The sequence below is a fragment of the Coregonus lavaretus genome (genome assembly GCF_964263955.1).
Source record: "Coregonus lavaretus genome assembly, chromosome: 1".
In the NCBI taxonomy this organism is placed as follows: domain Eukaryota; kingdom Metazoa; phylum Chordata; class Actinopteri; order Salmoniformes; family Salmonidae; genus Coregonus; species Coregonus lavaretus.
The window spans coordinates 67,847,400-67,873,606 of NC_139988.1; the positions used below are offsets into that span (position 1 = coordinate 67,847,400).

At 44.0% G+C, this 26,207-nt stretch overlaps 1 protein-coding gene across 2 annotated transcripts in view; it reads left to right on the top strand.

Annotated features, from left to right (window-relative positions):
• LOC311137038 (rho-related GTP-binding protein RhoN-like) overlaps positions 1–14,805 on the top strand; it is a 57,749-nt gene extending 42,944 nt beyond the window's left edge. For both annotated transcript variants that reach the window (XM_084171351.1, XM_084171352.1), the window contains 2 exons: positions 5,703–5,837; positions 13,814–14,805. In XM_084171351.1, coding sequence (XP_084027477.1) covers positions 5,703–5,837; positions 13,814–14,068 — 390 coding nt within the window. In that variant the 3' untranslated portion in view covers positions 14,069–14,805. The remainder of the gene's footprint in view (positions 1–5,702; positions 5,838–13,813) is intronic.
• The last annotated feature ends 11,402 nt before the right edge of the window (positions 14,806–26,207 follow it).

Here is a 26,207-nt window from a genome sequence, read left to right on the forward strand (position 1 = left end):
ATGGCACAGCAACAGAATATTATTTTAATTTCTTCGTTTTCGGCTCCGGTATTCAAACCAGCAACCTTTCGGTTACAGGTCCAACGCTCTAACCTTGAGGCTACCAAGTTGATGATCCCTGATCTCAAATTATCCTAGAACACCTTTTAGAACAGTAAGGACTACATATAAAAGAAACACTGCTTGTGAGAACAACCTAGCCGAGACAGGAATGAACAAATATTGTTTTGTGAAAGCATGCAGGCATATCACAGACCCTTAGGTAATGTTCCCCCTAAGGTTAGAAGCTAATGTTATGGCCTTTTTAAGGACATTTTCTCCCAAAATGAATACACAATTAATTGTAATCCATCCATTGTCCCAGCGTTCTTCAAAAAATATGCATTTACTTAATAAGAGGGAGAAGTTTGGCATTGTTTCCCAAAGCCTCGGTTGTGTCTAATTGGTGGAACTCAATGAATGGGAAAGTCTTTCTTTGGGTAACAATGCCACACCATTTGGGACCTACAGGTCTACACGTTTTGTTTGAATGATAAAGACTTGTTGTTTATAGTGTATAGCGAACATCAGTTGTGTGGGCGAGGAATGCCTTTGACTGGGTGGAGTGGACATTCCTAATGTCAAGCCCATCGCTCACCCATGACATCATCAGCATCGCCATTCAGAGACAAAAAACTCCACTCTTTGAGTCACGAGACAAAACTGAAGGAGGGGAGCGGAGGTACCCCAAATTCTGATAGAGGTCCACTTGGGGCTCTTGAGGGCTCACTTGACCTGTGACCCTATATAGATGCCTTGCTAATCTCTTACCAACAGGCCAAGGGTGGGCGTTGAATACACCCCTCTCACAATAGGCCCCCAGAATTGGGCTCTTGACATCTCAAGTGCCAAGTGCTTCTATTTGACATAGGGGTGAAATATTTCATACCACTGAAGCCAAACAAAAGCCGGTCCAACAATAAATTCCACTCAAGTGTTAACAAGTGTTAAAGGAAAACTATGATGCAAAATGCATAATGCCGGCTGTATTTCTGTAAAGTTATACATCTTGAAAACTTGATTGCTGACATACAAAATATTTTGTGACTATGTCAACAATGGACTTATGAAGCAAATACCAAAAATATCGTTTTTGGGTGGAAATTTCCTTCAAGTATTAAAATGTTAAAGAGATTCTCTGGTACTTTTGTATACGTTTTAGCCAGTAGTTCTGAAAGTAGCACTCACAAGCCAAAAGTGGTCCCCGAAAATTGCGTACTGTCACATATGTGCACCACGTCATTGCTCTCTCGCTCTCTGCTGTGTCCACTGAGCCGTTGGGCCCGCCCTGCAACCTCATTGGATAATGCTGGGCAGACCTCTTGTTAGCTGTCACTCAAATGCAAGGGGCTGAAGCTCATTGGCTAGAACTCAAATTGCTAGTGGGCTGGCCCACGTGGGGGGAAAATCCCAATTCCCATTCACGTCCCAGCTTCAAGAAAAAAGTGGCTTTCAAACTAGGGATTTCGTGGCTAATTGAGGTGAAACAGTAATTCTGCTCATAGATTATGAATGTATGAACTACACATTGACACATCCAGCCCAAAGCGGGAGGTTTAAAAAATACTTTCTTAGTCGCCAAAGTACCGGAGCATGTCTTTAAGTGACAAGTGTTAAGCCAAGGACACATGATATCAGTGATTCTGCATGACTAATTAGTGATTCTGTCTTGTTACTGTATAGTTTCCTGCTTTCTTGAATGCTTTTGTATCTTTGAGAGGGGGGACGGACGAGTGAACACTTTGGGTGTGAAGGGGGGAGAATCGAAAAGCAACAGGAGACTCTTGAGAGTATGATGTGGCAGCCTTCGCACCCAGTCCTCGGGCTTCCTCTCAGGCCTCAGTACAGTACAGTACAGTACAGATCACACACACACACACACACACACACACACGCGCACACGCACACACACACACACACACACTTATGAACATTACTTGGGGGCTAGAAACAAGGACTATATCCAACTAGCATGTACAGTGAAGGAAAAAAGTATTTGATCCCCTGCTGATTTTGTACGTTTGCCCACTGACAAAGACATGATCAGTCTATAATTTTAATGGTAGGTTTATTTGAACAGTGAGAGACAGAACAACAACAAAAAAATCCTGAAAACGCATGTCAAAAATGTTATAAATTGATTTGCATTTTAATAAGGGAAATAAGTATTTGACCCGTCTGCAAAACATGACTTAGTACTTGGTGGCAAAACCCTTGTTGGCAGGTCAGACGTTTCTTGTAGTTGGCCACCAGGTTTGCACACATCTCAGGAGGAATTTTGTCCCACTCCTCTTTGCAGATCTTCTCCAAGTCATTAAGGTTTCGAGGCTGACGTTTGGCAACTCGAACCTTCAGCTCCCTCCACAGATTTTCTATGGGATTAAGGTCTGGAGACTGGCTAGGCCACTCCAGGACCTTCATGTGCTTCTTCTTGAGACACTCCTTTGTTGTCTTGGCCGTGTGTTTTGGGTCATTGTCATACTGGAATACCCATCCACGACCCATTTTCAATGCCATGGCTGAGGGAAGGAGGTTCTCACCCAAGATTGGACGGTACATGGCCCTGTCCATCGTCCCTTTGATGCGGTGAAGTTGTCCTGTCCCCTTAGCAGAAAAACACCCCCAGAGCATAATGTTTCCACCTCCATGTTTGACGGTGGGGATGGTGTTCTTGGGGTCATAGGCAGCATTCCTCCTCCTCCAAACACGGCGAGTTGAGTTGATGCCAAAGAGCTTGATTTTGGTCTCATCTGACCACAACACTTTCACCCAGTTCTTCTCTGAATCATTCAGATGTTCATTGGCAAACTTCAGACGGGCCTGTATATGTGCTTTCTTGAGCAGGGGGACCTTGCGGGCGCTGCAGGATTTCAGTCCTTCACGGCGTAGTGTGTTACCAATTGTTTTCTTCTTGACTATGGTCCCAGTTGCCTTGAGATCATTGACAAGATCCTCCCGTGTAGTTCTGGGCTGATTCCTAACCGTTCTCATGATCATTGCAACTCCACGAGGTGAGATCTTGCATGGAGCCCCAGGCCGAGGGAGATTGACAGTTATTTTGTGTTTCTTCCATTTGCGAATAATCGCACCAACTGTTGTCACCTTCTCACCAAGCTGCTTGGCGATGGTCTTGTAGCCCATTCCAGCCTTGTGTAGGTCTACAATCTTGTCCCTGACATCCTTGGAGAGCTCTTTGGTCTTGGCCATGGTGGAGAGTTTGTAATCTTATTGATTGATTGCTTCTGTGGACAGGTGTCTTTTATACAGGTAACAAGCTGAGATTAGGAGCACTAATCTCAGCTCGTTACCTGTATAAAAGACACCTGGGAGCCAGAAATCTTTCTGATTGAGAGGGGGTCAAATATTTATTTCCCTAATTAAAATGCAAATCAATTTATAACATTTTTGACATGCGTTTTTCTGGATTTTTTTGTTGTTATTCTGTCTCTCACTGTTCAAATAAACCTACCATTAAAATTATAGACTGATCATTTCTTTGTCAGTGGGCAAACGTACAAAATCAGCAGGGGATCAAATACTTTTTTCTGTCACTGTATAATATATGCTGCTTATGTAAAAGACCTGTTGGCTGTGTGTGCTGTAATCTCCTGTTTGATCAACCAGTGGCTCAGCTGTACTACTACCGGGAATCAGAGAATGTTATTGAAGCAGAGCATAGGCCTACATTTGATTTAAATGTTATTGAAGCAGAGCACACATTATGCAATGTTATTGAAAGAAAGCATACATGTTAAGAGTAATTATGTAATACATGGAATGAGATACACACTACTGGCCTTGGGAACATGTCCTAATAGTTTGGTAATAAGGAGGTACTGCAAAGGAAATACTGCCTCCGTTTCTGTTTTCAGGCAAAACATTTACCGGAATAAGGAAGTGAAACTACCGCTAGAAAGGGGCGTTAAGTACAATTTGTAAAATGTTACCTTCAGTACATATCATTATTGCGCATCACCAATAATTTCCATCATTAACCATTCTCATCCTTCGAAATGAAAATGGACAATTCACTCTATGCTCTTTGTCTGTTATTCACTCTCTGTTCTTTGGCTTTGCCAAACCTTACATATTGAAAAAGTATATAAATGCAACATGTAAAGTGTTGGTCCCATGTTTCAAGAGCTGAAATAAAAGATCCCAGAAATGTTCCATATGCACAAAAAGCTTATTTCTCTCAAATGTTGTGCACAAATGTGTTTACATCCCTGTTAGTGAGCAATTCTCCTTTGCCAAGATAATCCGTCCACCTGACAGGTTTGGCATATCAAGAAGCTGATTAAACAGCATGATCATTACAGAGGTGCACCTTGTACTGGGGACAATAAAAGGCCACACTAAAATGTGCAGTTTTGTAACACAACACAATGCCACAAATGACTCAAGTTTTGAGGGAGTGTGCAATTGGCATGCTGACTGCAGGAATGTCCACCAGAGCTGATGCCAGAAAATTGAATGTTAATTTCTCTACCATAAGCCACCTCCAACATTGTTTTAGAGAATTTGGCAGTACGTCCAACTGGCCTCACAACCGCAGACCACGTGTATGCCGTCATGTGGGCGAGCGGTTTGCTGATGTCAATGTTGTGAACAGTGCCCCATGGTGGCGGTGAGGGTATGGTATGGGCAGGCGTAACTACGGACTATGCAATATTAATACACAAAAATACCGTGACGAGATCCTGAGGCCCATTTTTTTTTAAGGTATCTGTGACCAACAGATGAATATCTGTATTCCCAGTCATGTGAAATTCATAGATTGAATTTATTTCAATTGACTGATTTCCTCATGAACTGCAACTCAGTAAAATCAATGAAATTGTTGCACGTTGTGTTTATATTTTGTTCAGTAAATAAACACAATGACCCTTCTGCTTGGCCCTTGTGACTTGTCTAGGTCACATTCATTGATTCACCAGTACGTCTTCAACAGAAAGCCCTTATCCAAGACAACAGCACATGATGACTAACACTAATGAACAGAGCCCATAATGACATAGACGGTCGTCTACAAGAAAGGCATCGTTTGTATAGAGTAGAAAACATAGACATATATCTACAAGAAAGGCATTGTTTGTATTGAGTAGAAACAGAGAGGTATCGTTCAAGGGATAATGTGAAGAGATAATGTAAGCAGTCAGAGATATAGTGAGAGAGAGACAGAGACAGAAACAGAGAGACAAGAGACAGACCAGCACAGACAGTAGGGAGAATGGCTACCCAGCACAGAGAGTGACGTGTCACCGTTGAGACAATGTAGCTGTTAACTTGTCTATAGTCTTGAAGTGCAAATGAGTATTGTCTGCTTCATAATGTGTGTTGTTATTCTTTCTGATGGAACTCTGAGGGAGTGTTGTCTAGATGTGGTTGTGGTTACTGTAGCTGTGAGCTCATAGCGGACAGAACTAGTGCTCCGTTAAATTCTTCAATTGTCACCATGACAACTTGTTTCAATGGACAGTGTTATTTCAATGGGCGTTGAGTTAATGTAGTGATATTATATCCATACAATGTAAATAACATTAACTAAAAGAGATAAACATGTATTTTCTCCAAATTTCATATATTAAAAATAGATATGTTTTGGATATTGGTGCTCACCTGTTACGCTCGGTTCTGACAAGTTTCTGCCTCTTCCTCCATAGTGGCAGGGGGAGACGCAGGAGTTCTGTCCTAACGCCAAGGTGGTATTGGTGGGCTGTAAGCTGGACATGCGGACGGACCTCAACGTGCTGAGAGAGCTGTCCAAACTCCGACTCATCCCTGTCACTCATGAACAGGTCAGGACTGACTGTTTCTCACTACTGAGCCAATCCAAGCCAAGCTGTACTATGCTGGTCTGGTAATGCATCCATTGTAGTCCCTGGAACTGTGCTGGAAGGACAATGTAAAATGAAAATATCAGAGCAAGCAGTACGGTTTAGCCTTGTGTGTTATGAAAAATGTATGGCAATGCCAGTAGCTGTTTACTTGTACTCTGTGATGGCATAACACCTTCAGAACATTGTCGTAAGCATGACATAATAACACCTGTCAAAACAGGTCAAATAAAACTTTAGGCTATTTCTTGGCAGAAATTTAGCTGTGAACTAGGAAGACGATGGGGACTATGGCGTCCCAAATGCGGTCTCTATGGGTCCTGTTAAAAAAATAGTGCACTATAAAGGGAATAGGGTGCCATTTGGGACATAGACTATGTGATAATGTGACACACTGTTCTGGAAACATTGCTCTACTTTTTTTTTTTTTTTACACTGCTCTTACCTACATTATTGCCTGTAGTTTCTATCCTCTATGGGTTGGTCGTCAGGTAAGTTGTAGAGCTGTTCACAGGTGTGTGCCCAGTGTAGGCAGATAGATACACCTGGCATGATCAGCCAAACAGGTTAACGCACAAACAGACATACTTCTACAGTACAAACTTGCTGATATTTACCTGTCCACACTGTGTAAACAGCACAACTGCTCTTTCACAGCCCACACACACACGCATGAGCGCACGCACGCACGCAGCTACGGCAAAGACATTTGCATGGTTCAGACTATCTGTGATGCCCTAATGCAGACATTCCATTAGCTAAACACCTAAAAGCACCTAGCTGGAACACACGCTGAATATTTCACGTGCTCAGGCAGGGAACAGCATGTTAAGGTACTTCTTCACTCCTGTTAGCCCACTTCTACTAGCTACTGTTCTCAGAGCGTTCATGTAACGTAGCATTAACATTCTGATATGTTCCAATACAGAAACACTCAAACTCTGCAGAGAGGTAACCTAAAACACACTTTTATGTACTGAGGGCACCTACTGTGCTTTAACATAACTGTAAGTCCTAATATGTACACCGTATTCCAGTTTGAAAATGCCATTTAGTTCAAATAGTTTCTCAAATACGAAAGCATACAGTACAGTGTAAAGAGTGTAATAGAGTTGGAACCAGGGAGTGAGACAAACACTAAGGGGAACAATTTAATTGTTTTGTTTCAATGTCCTCGGGCAATAACAGATAGAGACGGACTGACGGACTCGGGAGGCTGTGAATTTTAATGGCCTATTTTCATGTTAATGTTATTTCCGAGTTGACACTTCTTTAAACACTAAGTCACATCCCTATTTTCTCCAGAGAGGAGCTTAGGAGGAAATGTCCTTGGCATGCCAGTCAATTACACAGAGCAGACACACGACGGGAAACAGTAACAACGCAGACGAAAAAACTGTTATGAAGATCATCAAACCGCTTATGAAACCGTTACTAAGATCATGAAAAAAGAAAGAAAAACAAAAAACAAATGTATCATGAAACCAATTTCATTGAGCAAACTTGATTGAGTTACCAAGCAGGAGGGACCGGTTATCAGGTTACGTTAATGTCACTTTGCTCGATTTCCTCCGTCTTAACTGAAGCTCCTCAAAACACTCAGAACTCGCTCACTGTCCTCAAAGAGCCTCAATCAAAGGGCACCGCTGCCTGTAATGTAAATCAAATGCCAGCAATTTAAGACTTACAACTTGCTGTCCAATTCAATCCCAAAGGAATCCGCTAGTCACAAGGATGAACCGCGGATGAACCCGACGACTTCTGCCATAATCTGCTTAGGGTCAAAATAGAGACTTTCCTTCTGTATGAATGGATTCTCACTACTGAGTCAAAGTAGGACAAATTGCAGATATATAATAATCATAATATTGCTGTGTATCTAGCTGGGGATTATTCCCTCACTGAATGGAACATGGCATGTATTCTACCAGGTGACATGATGACGTGGAGAGGATCTGTGTCTGCACCACGTACTCTCACTACTGGTGTCCCCCAGGGCTCAGTTCTAGGCCCTCTCCTCTTCTCTCTATACACCAAGTGACTCAGCTCCGTCATATCCTCACACGGTCTCTCATATCATTGTTATGCGGATTACACTCAAGTACTTTTTTCCTTCCACCCTTCTGACACCCATGTGGCGACACGCATCTCTGCGTCTCAGCTTGGATGTCGGCCCACCACCTCAAGCTCAACCTCGACAAGACAGAGCTGCTCTTCCTCACGGGGAAGGCCTGACTGCTCCAAGACCTCTCCATCACAGTTGACAACTCCACGGTGTCCCCCTCCCAGAGTGCAAAGAACCTTGGCGTGACCTTGGACAACACTCTGTAATCCTCTGCAAACATAAAAGCAGGGGCTCGCTCCTGCAGGTTCATCCTTACAACATCCGTAGAGTACGACCCTACCTCACACAGGAAGTGGCGCAGGTCTTAATCCAAGCACTTGTCATTTCCCGTCTGGACTACTGCAACTCGCTGTTGGCTGGTCTCCCCACTTGTGCCATCAAACCCCTGCAACTTATCCAGAACGCTGCATCCCGCCCTATGTTCAACCATCCCAAGTTCTCCCATGTCACCCCGCTCCTCCGGACATTCCACTGGCTTCCAGTCGAAGCTCACATCCACTACAAGACCATGGTACTTGCCTATGGAGCAGCAAGAGGAACTGCCCCTCCCTACCTTAAGCCTATGCTCAAACCCTACACCCCAACCCAAACACTCCGTTCTGCCACCTCTGGTCTCTTGGCTCCCACTCAGCCCAGTCCAAGCGCTTCTCTGTCCTGGCACCCCAATGGTGGAACCAGCTCCCCCTGAAGCTAGGACAGCAGAGTCCCTGCCCATCCCCCCCCCCCCCCCCCCCCCCAGCCTTTCATGAACTAACAGTCGCAATTGACGTTTTCCCCCCTCACTAGCTCTGACTTTGCTTATAGCTCCTTTATTGAGGAAAAATGTACTTACTATGACTCTGATATGTGGTTGTCCCACCTTAAGATGAATGCAGTCATTCTGGATAAGAACGTATGCTAAATGACAAATGTAAATGTATTCATTACTGTATCAGTGATTGACATTGTAACCAAATGTTTATTAATTTCACCCCACCCCCACCCCTCTCCTCATTCACATTTTGTAACCTTGTAAGTCTTATCACATCAGAATGTATATAGTATTCCCCTTTCATAACATTTATTTTCAAATCGAGTGACAACCACATTGAAACCTGTTTAAAAGCGGGTCAGATAAATACATTATCATCATTACATTTACATTTTAGTCATTTAGCAGACGCTCTTATCCAGAGCGACTTACAGGAGCAATTAGGGTTAAGTGCCTTGCTCAAGGGCACATTAACGTCATTTAGCAGACGCTCTTAGCCAGAGCGACTCACAAATTGGTGCGTTCACCCTATAGCCAGTGGGATAACCACTTTACAATTGGGGGGGGGGGGGTAGAAGGATTCCTTTATCCTATCCCAGGTATTCCTTAAAGAGGTGGGGTTTCAAATGTCTCCGGAAGGTGGTGAGTGACTCCGCTGTCCTGGCGTCGTGAGGGAGCTTGTTCCACCATTGGGGTGCCAGAGCAGCGAACAGTTTTGACTGGGCTGAGCGGGAACTATGCTTCCGCAGAGGAAGGGGAGCCAGCAGGCCAGAGGTGGATGAGCGCAATACTCTCGTTTGGGTGTAGGGACTGATCAGAGCCTGAAGGTACAGAGGTGCCGTTCCCCTCACTGCTCCATAGGCAAGCACCATGGTCTTGTAGCGGATGCGAGCTTCAACTGGAAGCCAGTGGAGTGTGCGGAGGAGGGGGGTGACGTGAGAGAACTTGGGAAGGTTGAACACCAGACGGGCTGCGGCATTCTGGATGAGTTGTAGGGGTTTAATGGCACAGGCAGGGAGGCCAGCCAACAGCGAGTTGCAGTAGTCCAGACGGGAGATGACAAGCGCCTGGACCAGGACCTGTGCCGCTTCCTGTGTAAGGCAGGGTCGTACTCTCCGAATGTTGTAGAGCATGAACCTGCAGGAGCGGGTCACCGCCTTGATGTTGGCGGAGAACGACAGGGTGTTGTCCAGGGTCACGCCTAGGCTCTTCGCACTCTGGGAGGAGGACACAGCGGAGTTGTCAACCGTGATGGCGAGATCATGGAACGGGCAGTCCTTCCCCGGGAGGAAGAGCAGCTCCGTCTTGCCAGGGTTCAGCTTGAGGTGGTGATCCGTCATCCATACTGATATGTCTGCCAGACATGCAGAGATGCGATTCGCCACCTGGTTATCAGAAGGGGGAAAGGAGAAGATTAGTTGTGTATCGTCAGCGTAGCAATGATAGGAGAGACCATGTGAGGATATGACAGAGCCAAGTGACTTGGTGTATAGGGAGAAAAGGAGAGGGCCTAGAACTGAGCCTTGGGGGACACCAGTGGTGAGAGCACGTGGTGCGGAGACAGCTTCTCGCCACGCCACTTGGTAGGAGCGACCGGTCAGGTAGGACGCAATCCAGGAGTGAGCCGCGCCGGAGATGCCCAGCTCGGAGAGGGTGGAGAGGAGGATCTCAATCAATTTTATTTTATATAGCCCTTCTTACATCAGCTAATATCTCGAAGTGCTGTACAGAAACCCAGCCTAAAACCCCAAACAGCTAGTAATGCAGGTGTAGAAGCACGGTGGCTAGGAAAAACTCCCTAGAAAGGCAAAACCTAGGAAGAAACCTAGAGAGGAACCAGGCTATGAGGGGTGGCCAGTCCTCTTCTGGCTGTGCCGGGTGGAGATTATAACAGAACCATGCCAAGATGTTCAAAAATGTTCATAAGTGACAAGCATGGTCAAATAATAATCAGGAATAAATCTCAGTTGGCTTTTCATAGCCGATCATTAGAGTTTAAAACAGCAGGTCTGGGACAGGTAGGGGTTCCATAACCGCAGGCAGAACAGTTTAAACTGGAATAGCAGCAAGGCCAGGCGGACTGGGGATAGCAAGGAGTCACCACGGCCGGTAGTCCCGACGTATGGTCCTAGGGCTCAGGTCTCTCAGTTGGCTTTTCATAGCCGATCATTTAGAGTTGAAAACAGCAGGTCTGGGACAGGTAGGGGTTTCGTAGCCGCAGGCAGAACAGTTGAAACTGGAATAGCAGCAAGGCCAGGCGGACTGGGGGCAGCAGGGTGTCATCATGCCCGGTAGTCCTGACGTATGGTCCTAGGGCTCAGGTTCTCAGAGAGAAAGAGAGAACGAGAGAATTAGAGAGAGCATACTTAAATTCACACAGGACACTGGATAAGACAGGAGAAGTACTCCAGGTATAACCAACTAACCCCAGCCCCCCGACACATAAACTACTGCAGCATAAATACTGGAGGCTGAGACAGGAGCGGTCCGGAGACACTGTGGCCCCATCCGAAGAAACCCCCGGACAGGGCCAAACAGGAAGGATATAACCCCACCCACTCCGCCAAAGCACAGCCCCCGCACCACTAGAGGGATATCCCCAACCACCAACTTACAATCCTGAGACAAGGCCGAGTATAGCCCACAGAGGTCTCCACCACAGCACAAACCAAGGGGGGGGGGGGGCGCCAACCCAGACAGGAAGATCACGCCAGTAACTCAACCCACTCAAGTGACGCACCCCTCCCAGGGACGGCATGAAAGAGCACCAGCAGGCCAGTGACTCAGCCCCTGCAACAGGGTTAGAGGCAGAGAACCCCAGTGGAGAGGGGAACCGGCCTGGCAGAGACAGCAAGGGCTGTTCGTTGCTCCAGCCTTTCCGTTCACCTTCACACTCCTGGGCCAGACTACACTCAATCATATGACCTACTGAAGAGATAAGTCTTCAGTAAAGACTTAAAGGTTGAGACCGAGTCTGCGTCTCTCACATGGGTAGGCAGACTGTTCCATAAAAATGGAGATCTATAGGAGAAAGCCCTGCCTCCCGCTGTTTGCTTAGAAATTCTAGGGACAATTAGGAGGCCTGCGTCTTGTGACCGTAGCGTACGTATTGGTATGTACGGCAGGACCAACTCGGAAAGATAGGTAGGAGCAAGCCCATGTAACGCTTTATAGGTTAACAGTAAAACCTTGAAATCAGCCCTTGCCTTAACAGGAAGCCAGTGTAGGGAAGCTAGCACTGGAGTAATATGATCAAATTTCTTGGTTCTAGTCAGGATTCTAGCAGCCGTATTTAGCACTAACTGAAGTTTATTGATTGATTGATTGATTGATTGGAGAGGAGGATCTGATGGTTCACAGTATCAAAGGCAGCAGACAGGTCTAGAAGGACAAGAGCAGAGGAGAGAGAGTTAGCTTTAGCAGTGCGGAGAGTTTCCGTGACACAGAGAAGAGCAGTCTCAGTTGAATGACCAGTCCTGAAACCTGATTGGTTTGGATCAAGAAGGTCATTCTGAGAGAGATAGCAAGAGAGTTGGCTAAAGACGGCACGCTCAATAGTTTTGGAAAGAAAAGAAAGAAGGGATACTGGTCTGTAGTTGTTGACATCAGTGGGGTCGAGTGTTGGTTTTTTGAGAAGGGGAGTAACTCTCGCTCTCTTGAAGACGGAAGGGACATGGCCAGCGGTCAAGGATGAGTTGATCAGCGAGGTGAGGTAGGGGAGAAGGTCACCGGAGATGGTCTGGAGAAGGGAGGAGGGGATGGGGTCAAGCGGGCAGGTTGTTGGGCGGCCTGCAGTCACAAGTCGCAGGATTTTATCTGGAGAGAGAGGGGAGAAAGAAGTCAAAGCATAGGGTAGGGCAGTGTGAGCAGGACCAGCAGTGTCATTAGACTTAACAAACGAGGATCGGATGTCGTCAACCTTCTTTTCAAAGTGGTTGACGAAGTCATCCACAGAGAGAGAGGAGGGGGGGGGGGGGGGATTCAGGAGGGAGGAAAATGTGGCAAAGAGCTTCCTAAGGTTAGAGGCAGATGCTTGGAATTTAGAGTGGTAGAAGGTGGCCTTAGCAGCAGAAACAGATGAAGAAAATGTAGAGAGGAGGGAGTGAAAAGATGCCAGGTCGGCAGGGAGTTTAGTTTTCTTCCATTTCCGCTCCGCTGCCCGGAGCTCTGTTCTGTGAGCTCGCAGTGAGTCATCAAGCCACGGAGCTGGAGGGGAGGACCGAGCCGGCCGGGAGGATAGGGGACACAGAGAGTCAAAGGATGCAGAAAGGGAGGAGAGGAGGGTTGAGGAGGCAGAATCAGGAGATTGGAGGGAGAAGGATTGAGCAGAGGGAAGAGATGATAGGATGGAAGAGGAGAGAGTAGTGGGAGAGAGAGAGCGAAGGTTGCGGCGGCGCATTACCATCTGTGTAGGGGCAGAGTGAGGGGGGGAGAGGGGGGGAGAGAAGGAGAGAGAGACCCAGTAAAGTTCTGCTTACCCAGTTAGAGTGCACTAGTATAATCTGTGCAGCGCGACCGTAATAAAGACGACCTGGAACGCAACAAGAGTCTGAATAGACCAGAGCGACACGTTTATGTGACTACATGGGATTTATTCAAATGAGCAGCACACAACATACATAGATTTTTATCTGCATCGTTCTAGGCATTGAATCCCATTAAAAATATATATCATAAATATTTTATTGTCACATATACCGGATAGTTGCAGTGGATGTTTTGTTTTACAGGGTCAGCCATACTAGTACTGCACCCCTGGAGCAAATTAGGGTTAAGTGCCTTGCTCAAGGGCACATCGGAAGATTTTTCACTTTGTCGGCTCAGGTATTCGTACCAGCGACCTTTCAGTTATTGGCCATAAACTCCAACCACTAGGCTACCTGCCACCCTTAAAATAAGCCATGAAATAAGCCCTATGTGTTTGAATCCACATACACTCTTCTACCTCATATTAGTTAACTCTCTCTTCCTATAACCTCCACTCTCTGTGTTCTCACCCTATTCAAAGGGTGTAAATTCTAATTTCTTAACGTGACTCTCCATCTCTCTCTTTATCTCCAGGGCACTACCCTGGCGAGGCAGATCGGCGCCGTGGCCTACACAGAGTGTACGTCCAAGTACTCGGAGAACAGCGTCCGCGATGTCTTCCACGTCACCACCCTGACCTCGGTGACGCGCCTCCACCGGCCCCAGCTAAAACGCAGCGGCTCACGCCGCGGCCTCAAGCGGGTCTCCCAGCAACCTCCCCGGACGGAGGTTCTGGAGCACCCCCCCGCCATGAGAAAGAACCGGGCCAAGAGCTGTGTGCTCATGTAGGGTTCAGACTGGCCAGACTGAACCAACTGACCCCAAACGATGTACAAAAGAGACAATGTATATTATAAATGTACTTTATTTATTGGTTCAATTTTGTTTGCACTGCAAATGAATGCAGGTCATTGCAGCGGGGATGATGATTTTCCTTTTCAAACCATCAACCTGTGGAGAAAGAACGATGGAGAAACATGGACACAAACATGGATTTGTTGGCTATAGGAATAGAGTGAGAGAGAAAATATGAGGGGATGAGGTAAAGAAAAAATAATGAAGTGGTTGGTTAAACTCAGACGAGCCAATTGTAATGAGATTGTCCTGGAATCCCTTTCTATTCTGTCTCTTGTCCTGAGATGCCATTCTATTTAAGTGTTTAACCAAATGAAGCACAAAAAGATGCACGCAAAGTGTAACGACTTAAATGTCAGGGAATTATATTATTATTCCATCTGATGAAGCTTAACAAACCAAGGTTTTATGCCCAGAGCGACAAAAAACAATGGGCCAACGTGACACAAATGTTCTAAACCCACAAGTGCTTTGGAGGAGAAAAACGTAACAAATCACTGACATCACATAACATTGATGTGTTACTGAAAATTAACATTGTTCGGATTTGAACAATTATATTTTAGGGAAATCTCAGAAGGGAAACGGTTATAACACAGTTTTTGCTATATGTCTTGCTGTATGTGTGATTCTGAAATAAAGTAACTAGCTCTGCTAAATGAAGAGAATTTAACCCTGGTTTTATTATTTGTTAACATGACTGTAGTCCATCCAGCTCCCCCAGGGTCCAAAGACACAGAGACCAGAAACATACGTTGTTTTGAATAAGTGAGATAAAAAAATTGATTTGGTACCATGAAAATCTGCAACCCACAATGTTGCCTCAATATTAACTTGAAGTTGTGGGCCTTAACATGCCATTGCTACGTAGGCGGCCATGTATGAACCAGAAATGTTCACATGTCTTTGGGGTAGAGTCCAAGTCAAGTCTCAAGTCTTTTAGGGCCAAGTCTAAGTCAAGTCCCCTTTGGCAATGGCTTTCTGCTTGCTGTGGTTAGGTCTATAAACCTTGTAAATTATTTGAAGAGACTCCCTTCATTAGTCCATACTTGTATGAAAGAAAGCACATCAGGCACTATTTAAATCAAAATAAATGTCCTTTTAAAATGTAGACAGTTTACATGAATAAAAGTAACTGTACCGGATATGAAAATAAGCTAAGATAACATTTTAAAGTGCATAGTATTTTGTGGCAGACATTGTTTATATTTCACTTCATTCTGTCACACAAACAGAAAATCTGTAGGTGTCTCCCGAGTGGCGTAGTGGTCTAAGGCACTGCATCGCGGTGCTAGCTGTGCCACTAGAAATCCTGGTTCGAATCCAGGCTCTGTTGTAGCCGGCCGCGACCGGGAGACCCATGGGGTGGCGCACAATTGGCCCAGGGTAGGGGAGGGAATTGCCGGCAGGGATGTAGCTCAGTTGGTATAGCATGGGTTGTGGGTTCGATTCCCACAGGGGGCCAGTCAAAAATAATTATGTATGCACTCACTAACTGTAAGTCGCTCTGGATAAGAGCGTCTGCTAAATGACTAAAAGATAAATGACAAGTATAAATGTAAACTAAAATGACTGATAACTGTTCAATAACTGCACTACTAAAGTGTTCTAGATCCCTAAAATATACTTACTGACCTGGACACTTAACAACAGAAACACAATTTCCTGTAGCAAATTACATCCTGTGCCATTAGACAGAGAACATTTCTGTTGCAGACAGGTTACATTTCAGAAAGATCAAGTTTGTCAGCGTTCTTGCGCTGAGCCTGGCACGATGAGGGCGCATGATTAGGCCTCCATGACTAAACACTCTCTCCACTGGGGCACTGGTGGCAGGCACAGCCAACACTGTCATTGCTACCTGCTTGAGCCTTGGAAAGTCTTTCGCATGGATTCTCCAAAAATCCAAGTAATCAACTTCATTTTCATCAGAAGATACTTGAATGTAGCGAATAATCTCTGCTATGACAGATGACTTTATGTCTCCTTACTTCTTGCTGATCTTGTTGCGGTAGCCAGAGAACAATCTGGAGGGTTTGGCAGGTGGTTGTTCTTCTTCTTCTCCACTACTAAAATTCATAAAATGATGTATATAATCAAGAATATAACAGGATACATTATACATGAAAACAAATCATTATTATTTGAATGCAAGTGGCATAGAAAATTGGATAGCTTTAACATCAGCGTTGTACTCTTCACCAAATTCTTCCCATAGGCTGGGGTTATCCACATCATCATCATCACCATCATGATCATTGCTTGCTTTGGGGAAACAAACTGTGAAGGCCTTTTTCATATTTGCAGCGTTATCACATATGATATAATCTAATTTATATTTTATGCCAAAATTATCACATATTACTTCAAATGTATCACTGATTCTTTCCCCAGTGTGTGACCCTGTGAATCTATCACAGCTCAACAGAACTGACTCCAGTCTAGGAGTTTTTTTCATTTTTCATGGCCATGTAATGGGCCGTTACTCCCATGGTCCGGTCAGTCCATATATCTACAGTGACAGACACTGATTCTGTCTTCTCTAGGGCACTTTTGATTGTAGCCTCTTTGTTCAGTGTTAAGTCATGCAGGCGCCTGGTCAACTTGGGCCTACTTACTGGTCTATATTTGTCATCTACCACTGACATGAAATGCCTAAAGTGAGGGTTGTCCACTAAGGACATAGGCAGGTTGCAGGAAATGATCAGGTCTTGCAGTATAGCCTCTGTTATGGCCTTCTGCCTGGGGTGGCCCTGGCTGTACACATGGATACCTGTGGTGGTCAAGAATGAGTCAATGCTGCTCTGTCCTTCTGTCCCTGCGCTGGCCACCTTTGCTTTGCAGAATTCAGTGAACCTGCAGATGAACAACATGATGGATAGTTGTTGCTGACTTGAGATGGAAGTACAAGGACACAAACAAATATATATGGTCTATGGAATTTTTCAGCAGAAATGTCCAAGAAGTTGCATGCTTTGAACTCTCGTTTTATACTAAGTTACTTCCTAGGACCAGGCTACAACAGAAAGTATATTAAATCCCATAGTGATATGCATATCGCTGAGATGTAATTTAATAATCTCTCCTAACAAGTAGGCCTAGCTATCTGACAACCCACCTCTTAAACTTTCGAGAAATATTCGACAGTAATACATTTCCAGTTAGCTAAAAGATGACACACAAGAAAGCTAGCTATATCAAGCTGGCATCTGCTAAACAGGCTATTATTAGTTTAACCACATTGTAACGTTGTTAGCTAGCTAGCTAGCCTGACCTTTCGCTGTGAGTTTTCAAATGTCAGATGAAGTTAGATGTAGTTGCGCCACCATCTTTAATGTTAATTCCACAAGTTTTGCAAACAGCATTTCGTTTTTTGCCACTGGCATTATACTGCAGGTTCTTGTAACCAAATTGAACAACGAAAGCCTCACCACCTGATGACATTGTTGCTGATTACAATTGTTTAGCTGTAGTACTACAGTAACGTACAAATGACGCAGCCATTCTAGAATGCTTTTCAGCCCTCTGTATTAAACTACTATCTCTGTGTTACAATGCCGCCTGTTCCATGTTATCTGACAGAATGCACAACAAAAACTTATCCCAGTACTGACTTGCATTGTTCACAAGTCTCTCATCTAGAGTCCAAGTCAATTGATCATGAGTCTAAATCAAGTCGCAAGTCATTTTCTTTGCGATTTAAGTGCGACTCGAGTCCGAGTCTCAGACTCGAGTTTCCATCTCTGGTATGAACCACATATTAACATTGGCAGTGTTTCTTTTCTCACAGTAGCTGATATACAGGTAAGTGCCAAAATAAAGGAAACACCAACATAGTGCCTTAATAGGGCATTGGGCCACCACAAGCCGCTAGAACAGCTTCAATGATTCTACAAGTGTATGGAACTCTATTGGAGGGATGTGACACCATTCTTCCATGAGAAATTCCATAATTTGGTGTTTTGTTGATGGTGGTGGAAAACGCTGTCTCAGGCGCCTCTCCAGAATCTCCTATAAGTGTTCAATTGGGTTGAGATCTTGTGACTGAGACACACACACACACACACACCCTTTAAACCCCTTATGCTCCTTTGAGACCCCTCTTTCAAACCCACTGAGATCTCTTCTTCTAGCCATGGTAGCCAAAATAATGGGCAACTGGGAATTTTTAAGGAGTACATGACCCTAAGCATGATGGGATGTTAATTGCTTAATTAACTCAGGAACCACACCTGTGTGGAAGCACTTGCTTTCAATATATTTTGTATCCTTCATTTACATGTCTTTCCTTTATTTTGGCAGTTACTGGTATTTGATTCAGTAAACCAGAACTGAAATACTAGAATTCCAGCTTTGAAACATCGGGTTACCCTCAAAGTAAAAAAGCCATGTTCTGAAAAGTAGGCTAACAACAGTATAGCACATCCAGTTTTTAAATTCTAGTGCTTCAATCTAATCTGATCTGTTGTTATACCATAACACTACACATTGGTGTCCAATTTGTAAGTCGCTCTGGATAAGAGCGTCTGCTAAATGACGTAAATGTAAATGTGAATGTAGTCGGTAGACCTGAAACCTCTACTGCGACATTTTCTAGTGCTCACAGCTCACAACAGTTTCTCCTCCTGAATCCTTCCCCCACCTCTCTCCCTCTCTCCATGCAGTGGAGCCCCCCCAGCAAGTTACTGCCTCTGTGAGCAGTGTCATTTCACAAAGTGACATTTCACAGCGTCACCGCGATGTCTCCATGCGGCTTGGAGTGCGAGGTCGTGCGGTGCGCCCAAGGCAAGGCCAGTGTTGGCCTCCAGTCACAGAGACTTACTCACAGCAGAGGTTCCCTGAGACTGTTGGGGCAGAATACATTTAGACAGCTGTATAGGCTATCCCACTGGGCACATACATCAATTCAACATCTATTCCACGTTGGTTCAATGTAATTTAATTTAAATGACATGGAAACAACGTTGATTCAACCAGTGTGTGCCCAGTGGGATGATATTGCAAGCCATGGCCTTGTATCACGGTCTAAGCTTTCACCAGAGCTTTTAATAAACCCATTTTGGTCAACACTTGTGCATATACAGTATTTTATTGATCCTTTTTAATGTATTTGTCATTGGAGTGAGCGCAGTGTTTGGCAAGTGGCTTTAGACACACAGATATTTCTGGCTTGTGTTTTCGTGGCTACATTCCACTCCATAACCTAAAACTAGTCAACTACAACACACTGTCTACTCTGCAACCCAGAACTTGTCAGCTCCAAAACCTCCCATAACACAACACTAGTCAACTCCACCATCTAATTCTACACCCTAGAGCTACTGTGTAGACTAATACAGTCATCATCTCCTTGCCTGAGCCTTCAACAAACATTCAGATGACAAACCTCCAGTCTGTCTGCCCTCACCTTGTTGTCTTGTCCCTTTCCTTTACCCCAAGGCTAGTGGCCATGTTTAGCAAACACTCACCCCATCTCCTCTTGTCCTTGTTGCTCCTCCTTGTCCTCTATGTGACTCTGCTTGAACAGCCTGAAGCAGCTAGTGTTCCTATAGAGAGGACCACAGTCTGTTCACAATTGTGTCATTGGGGTCAATGCCATCCGAATTCCAGTCACTTCAGCAACAGCATTGCACTCATCTGGGTCGGGTTTAGGAGAGAAAACGGAAGAAAATGGTCAGAAACTGAGTGAAACAAGGAGGTATCTGAACTTGTGCTTTACGTTGCAAAATGTTTTGCTTCAGTGCACCCTAATGAACACCACCCTGGATGAAATTTCACATGCAACTCATTTGACAGTAACATAGGTCAACTGGTTTGCATGAGTTTGTTGAATCACCTGCCAGCTCTGTCTAATGTGCGGTGGATCAGCCTCCAGTCAGTCACCCTCATTAGGGTGTGTTTGCTCACTGGCTTAGAAACAGCTCCTCGCACCTCTAGCGTACCTCTCGTTGGTCTCAGCATCGAAACACTCATCCACAAACCATAAGGCCAGTTCAGTTCTACCTCCTCTATCACCTCCACCCTGTGAATCACTGTCCGTGTACAGACCCCAAAAAAATGGTATATGAGGCACACACATAAAATGCCTTATGATACACCTATAGTGCATTATGATACACTTATAGTGCACTTGCTACAAACTGTAATAAAGTAGTTACAAGATTCCTATAATACATTCAATATGTTACTGAGAATTTTTGGAGACAAATTAAATAAGCCTTAATTATATTATATAGTAAAGAAAGAAAGCCACATAATATAGTGAATAAATGGGTCATTCCACGACTAGAGTGCCTTTTATGACCCTCAGACATTATGTGTGTACATTTTTGTAAAACATTATATTGAACAGTTGGATCACATACATCTATGCTCTTACTAAACTAAACATTATTTTAAAAAATACAATAGCAGTGTGTTTTCATTCAAATAAGTTATTTGTTTTCTCTGAAATCCCCATTTTGGCGTGTACCACGTCATGTTTAACCCCAATATTTCCCGAAATTTTCACCATCATTGTAAAGCCCTAGTTATTTTGTTGCTTTGGGAAAGTAATTTCTGAAATGTTTAACTTATTTCATGTGATTAGTAATTCATTTACATTAGTCCCTCTGGTTTAAGGTCAACCCTGTAACGTGAACTGAACTCTCTTTTTAATAGTTAAACTATTCCTTTTGAAATATTTTCTAAAGAAACATTGAGCATCTAATAGTTACCCATACTGTAGATAGACTAGAAATGTTTTAACCATATCAGTCCCAAGCCAAATTAGCCTATGAGTCCAGTTTTGTCACTAATTTCATGTATCTGCTTGGCAAGCCGTCATATTTAGCCTCACAATGAAGTGCTTTACTGTTTTCTTTTCAGGACAACCAGGACTACAAGTAAAATGTAAACAAATTTGACATAAAAAGTTACATTCATGAGTTTTATTGACAAATGTCACTATAACAATGAGGTTCGCCAAACAAAAACCTTATAAAAAAGGCATTCATAAGAATAATGTAAGCATAAACACGAGACTCAGGTGGTGTTCAGAACCAAAGATGGTAGATAAATGAAGATGTCTTACTCAGGCCGTTTACCATTGAATAAAATGGTCACAGTTACGCACACACACACACACACCAAGTCAAAGCAGTTCTCCCCTGGAGCAGATTCATACACACACAAACAAACGTTATGATATGTCACCTGTTGTCAGCATGCCCCACAGGACTGAGCACCAGACTGTGTGTCTGTGTACGTACACATGGTTGGATGCTAGAGGGAGGGTGGGATGTATTGTCTACCTACATACTATATGAAATGTGTTATAACTAACTGTAAGTCGCTCTGGATAAGAGCGTCTGCTAAATGACTAAAACGTAAACGTAAAATGTACACAGAGGCCCACAGACCCTCCAGTTTATATCATTATCTCCACACACACACACACAACTTAGAGAGGGGGTCCATCTTTCCTTTTAATCCCACCATAAACTTGCTTGATTAGTGGCCCTCCCAGACCAGACCCTCCTGCATTTTTAATGGTGGCTCCCGCTTGCATTGTGTCAGCTGCCATAAAACTTCGGAATAGAAGTTACCCTTAGGTACAGATCTAGGATCAGCTCACCCTCTCCAATGCCTAACGTTAACCATTAGGGGAGGAAACGTAAAACTGACTGTAAATCAGTGCAGAGGGCCCATAAAACCTCTTTGTAATACGCCGCTCCAAACAGAAGTTACCCTTTGGCACAGATCTAGGAACAGCACACCCTCACCAATGCCTTACCTTAACCATTATGGGGGAACAAAGCCAAACTGACTTCAGATCAGTGTTGAGGGGTAAGTAACGTCATCCTACTCCAGTAACGCAAGCCATTATGACAATGCGATGGTTACGGCTGCCATGTCTGTGGAGAGAGAGTGAGGCATTAACAATGCATTACCCATTTAAACAGCATGAAAAATTAAGCAGATAAAACATATATGCAGCCTGTGTCCACATGGGCTGGAACTCGCCTTCTGCTCTCCTCACAACAGTTAGAGACAAACAGCGCATGGCTCCAGGGCTGCCGGGCAACTCTTTTCCACACACACACCAGGGTGAGACACACACAGACAAGTGTGTTTACAACTATGTAACTACGGAGTGTGTGTGTGTGTGTGTGTGTGTGTGTGTGTGTGTGTGTGTGTGTGTGTGTGTGTGTGTGTGTGTGTGTGTGTGTGTGTGTGTGTGTGTGTGTGTGTGTGTGTGTGTGTGTGTGTGTGTGTGTGTGTGTGTGTGTGTGTGTGTGTGTGTGGAGATGACAGGGGCCTCTGACTTCTGTGATGTAATAGCGATGGTTGCACTGCAGCAGTGTGTGTGTGTGTGTGAGGGAGAGACAGTTTATGTGTCTCTATGTGTGTGTGTGTGTGAGTGAGTGAGTGAGTGAGTGAGTGAGTGAGTGAGTGAGTGAGTGAGTGAGTTCAGTTGTGAGTAAGGGATGTTCCAAAACTGTTGCTGAAACGTTACCTCTGCCGCTAGAGAGCGGGGTAATCGTGAGAGCGCAATCGGGTCATCACATACAGTTGCACTCTATTCACAGTGGTGAGACTACGGAATGTTGATGACACCACACACACACACACGCAGACACACACACCCTCATATGAACATCCCAGACTAAGACAGCACTTATACTGAACAAAAATGTAAATGCAACATGCAACAATTTCAAAGATTTTACTGAGTTACAGTTCCTAGAAGGAAATCAGTCAATTGAAATACATTAATTAGGCCCTAATCTATGGATTTCACATGACTGGGCAGGGGCGCAGCCATGGGTGGGCATAGACCCACCCACTTGGGAGCCAGGTCCTCCCACTGGGTGAGTTTTTCCCCACAAAAGGACTTTATTGCATACAAAAATACTCCTCAGCACACCCCTCCCTCAGACGATCCCTCAGTGAAGAAGCCGGATGTGGATGTCCTGGGCTGTCGTGGTTACACGTGGTCTGTGGTTGTGAGGCCAGTTGGAGGTACTGCCAAATTCTCTAAAAAGACGTTGGAGGCGGCTTATGGTAGAGAAATGAACATTCAATTATCTGGCAACAGCTCTGGTGGACATTCCTGCAGTCAACATGTAAATTGCACGCTCCCTCAACTTGAGACATCTGTGGCATTGTGTTGTGTGACAAAACTGCACATTTTAGAGTGGCCTTTTATTGTCCCCAGCACAAGGTGCACCTGTGTAATGATCATGCTGTTTAATCAGCTTCTTGATATGCCACACCTGTCAGGTGGATGGATTATATTTGCAAAGGAGAAATGCTCACTAACAGGGATGTAAACAAATTTGTGCACATAATTAGAGAGAAATAAGCTTTTTGTGCATATGGAAAACTTCTGGGATCTTTTATTTCAGGTCATGAAACATGGGACCAACACTTTACATGTTGCGTTTATATTTTTGTTCAGTGTAGATACTGTATCTGTTCACACTGCTGCAGAATTGAATTTTGGGGAAAACAACATTTGCTCCAGATATACCACTAAGTATGGCCTAGGTGCATGGTAAAGAACATTAGATTAAAATCACCTCAAAGACAGTCATCCTACTTGCTAGGCTAAGTGGCTAACTGTTCACCCAGGAGGCAAACAAGCTGTCTTCAGGTCTCAGCATGGTCATGGTGATCAAGCCAACAAGTCTATAACATCTCATCTACACACATACACGTGTGCATAAAAACATGCTACACGCACACACAGTATGTCATACATACAAATCTCACACACAAGCATCACGCCAGATGGCCTCACAGATTGTTTAGTGCTAATTTCCCCTGTGATACATTTCAACAGCAGCAGCATCATTCACAAAGGGATGCTGCCTAGCCTGCAGTCCAGGCTTTGCTCTTCAAACCATTCCCTCCACATCCACATTTTAACAATCGGTCTTTCCACACAGATCCATATGTCAGCTGAATGATTTTCTTTAATGCCCACTTTTAATTGTTTGGTACAAATGTGTGATTGTTAGGTTACAAAGCTCCTTTATGTAGAGACATTAACAAGACAATGGTTTCATCCCAAATGACACCCTGTTCCCTATATAGTACCCTACTTTTGACACGGGCCCATATGGCTCAGGGGCTTCATTTATAACCGTTCTGTAAATATCTGCATGCGCCATTTCTGAAAAGAATAGGTAAGTCTAAAAATATTCAGATTTATAAACTTGGCACACGCCATACATAAGCATGTTTCCCATAATAAATCAGACCTGTTATAAAACTTTCCACAGGTGAACAGCATTAAAACCACTGCCCGGAAAACACCCTCCATTCACCTTTAATGGTGACAATAACGCCCTTTATTTGGCACAATTGGAATTTGTAAAAGAAAGAGCAATATCATATTTGATCACATTTCTGTAAAGGTGTGGGCAGAATGTTTTGATATTTTGCAGTGACTTTTTCAAGCTAAACATGCATGCATGCCTATAGCGAGTGCCTGTCCGTGAATTCTGCAAGATTGATTGTATACACACTTGCAGACACTCATACACACATCTTCATATGAACATCCCAGAATTGAATTTTGGGGAAAACAACATTTACTCCAGATATACCAGTAAGTATGGCCTAGGTGCATGGTAAAGAACATTAGATTCAAATCACCTCAAAGACAGTCATCCTACTTGCTAGGTTAAGTGACTAACTGTTCACCCAGGAGGCAAACAAGCTGTCTTCAGGTCTCAGCCTGGTCATGGTTATCAAGCCAACCAGTCTATGATGCCTCATCTCCTCTACACACATACATAAAAACATACTACACGCACACACATAGTATATAGTACATACAAATCTCACACACAAGCATCACGCCAGATGGCCTCACAGATTGTTTAGTGCTAATTTCCCCTGTGATACATTTCAACAGCAGCATCATTCACAAAGGGATGCTGCCTAGCCTGCAGTCCAGGCTTTGTCTGTACCATTCCCTCCACATCCATATTTCAACAATCTGTCCACATTTCTTTCCACACGTTAGCTGAATGATTTTGCTCAATGCCCACTTTTAATTGTTTGGTAAAAATGTCTGATCGCTAGGTTACAAAGCTCCTTTATGTAGAGCCATTAACAAGACAATGGTTTCATCCCAAATGACACCCTGTTCCCTATATAGTACCCTACTTTTGACCCGGGCCCATTTGGCTCAGGGGCTTCATAAAATATGCGTACATTTCACATTAAATATCTGCGTGAGACATTTTGAAAAGAATATGTATGTCAAAAAATATTGAGATATATAAACTTCGCGCACGCCATGCATTCCCATGTTTCCCCTTATAAATCAGACCTGTAGTAAAACTGTGCGCGGGGGAAAACCGTTTAAAACTAATGCCAGGAAAACGCCCTCCATTCACCTTTTATGGTGTCAATAACTCCCTTTATTTGCTCTATAATTAGCCTACCCATACCGTCAAATATTTTACATAAGCTGGTCTATTTACTGTGTTGGAAGAATGTTTTAATTTTTTTTGCAGTAATTTATGCTTATGACAGTTTGAGTTTCTGTAAGATAAAACAATTGCAAATTGTTGTGGACCTGTCAGCTGATCTTTTGAATTCAACAATGTTTTGCACCAACTTTTCCCCCAACCTAAATATGCTGGACTGCTCGTGAATTCTGAAACATTGTCTAGAGCCTCTTAGATGTTAAGTCCCCTTATACTGTACTAAGGAATCTCCAAGAATACCTTCCAGTTTCAACTCCAGCAACAACCACGCTGTACATTCGTCAATGACACTGTTAATATAAAACATATATACAATCTAATAAATAAGTGTTGCGATTGACATTTTGGTTTACAAAGCGCCCTGTGAACATCGTAGGGTCCCGTACCTTATAGTGCCAGAAAGCCCCATTTGTCTGCTCTCCCCTACCATTTTTTCAGCGGAAAGGTGACAGTCTAGCGAATCCAACATTTGTCATTTCACCTCGCTGTGACATTCTCAGCCAGATTTAGATGTCACAACATGAAAACAAATACTAAATAATTTAATAGAATTGAAACAAGTCCACTTTCTCTTGGTCACAGACAGG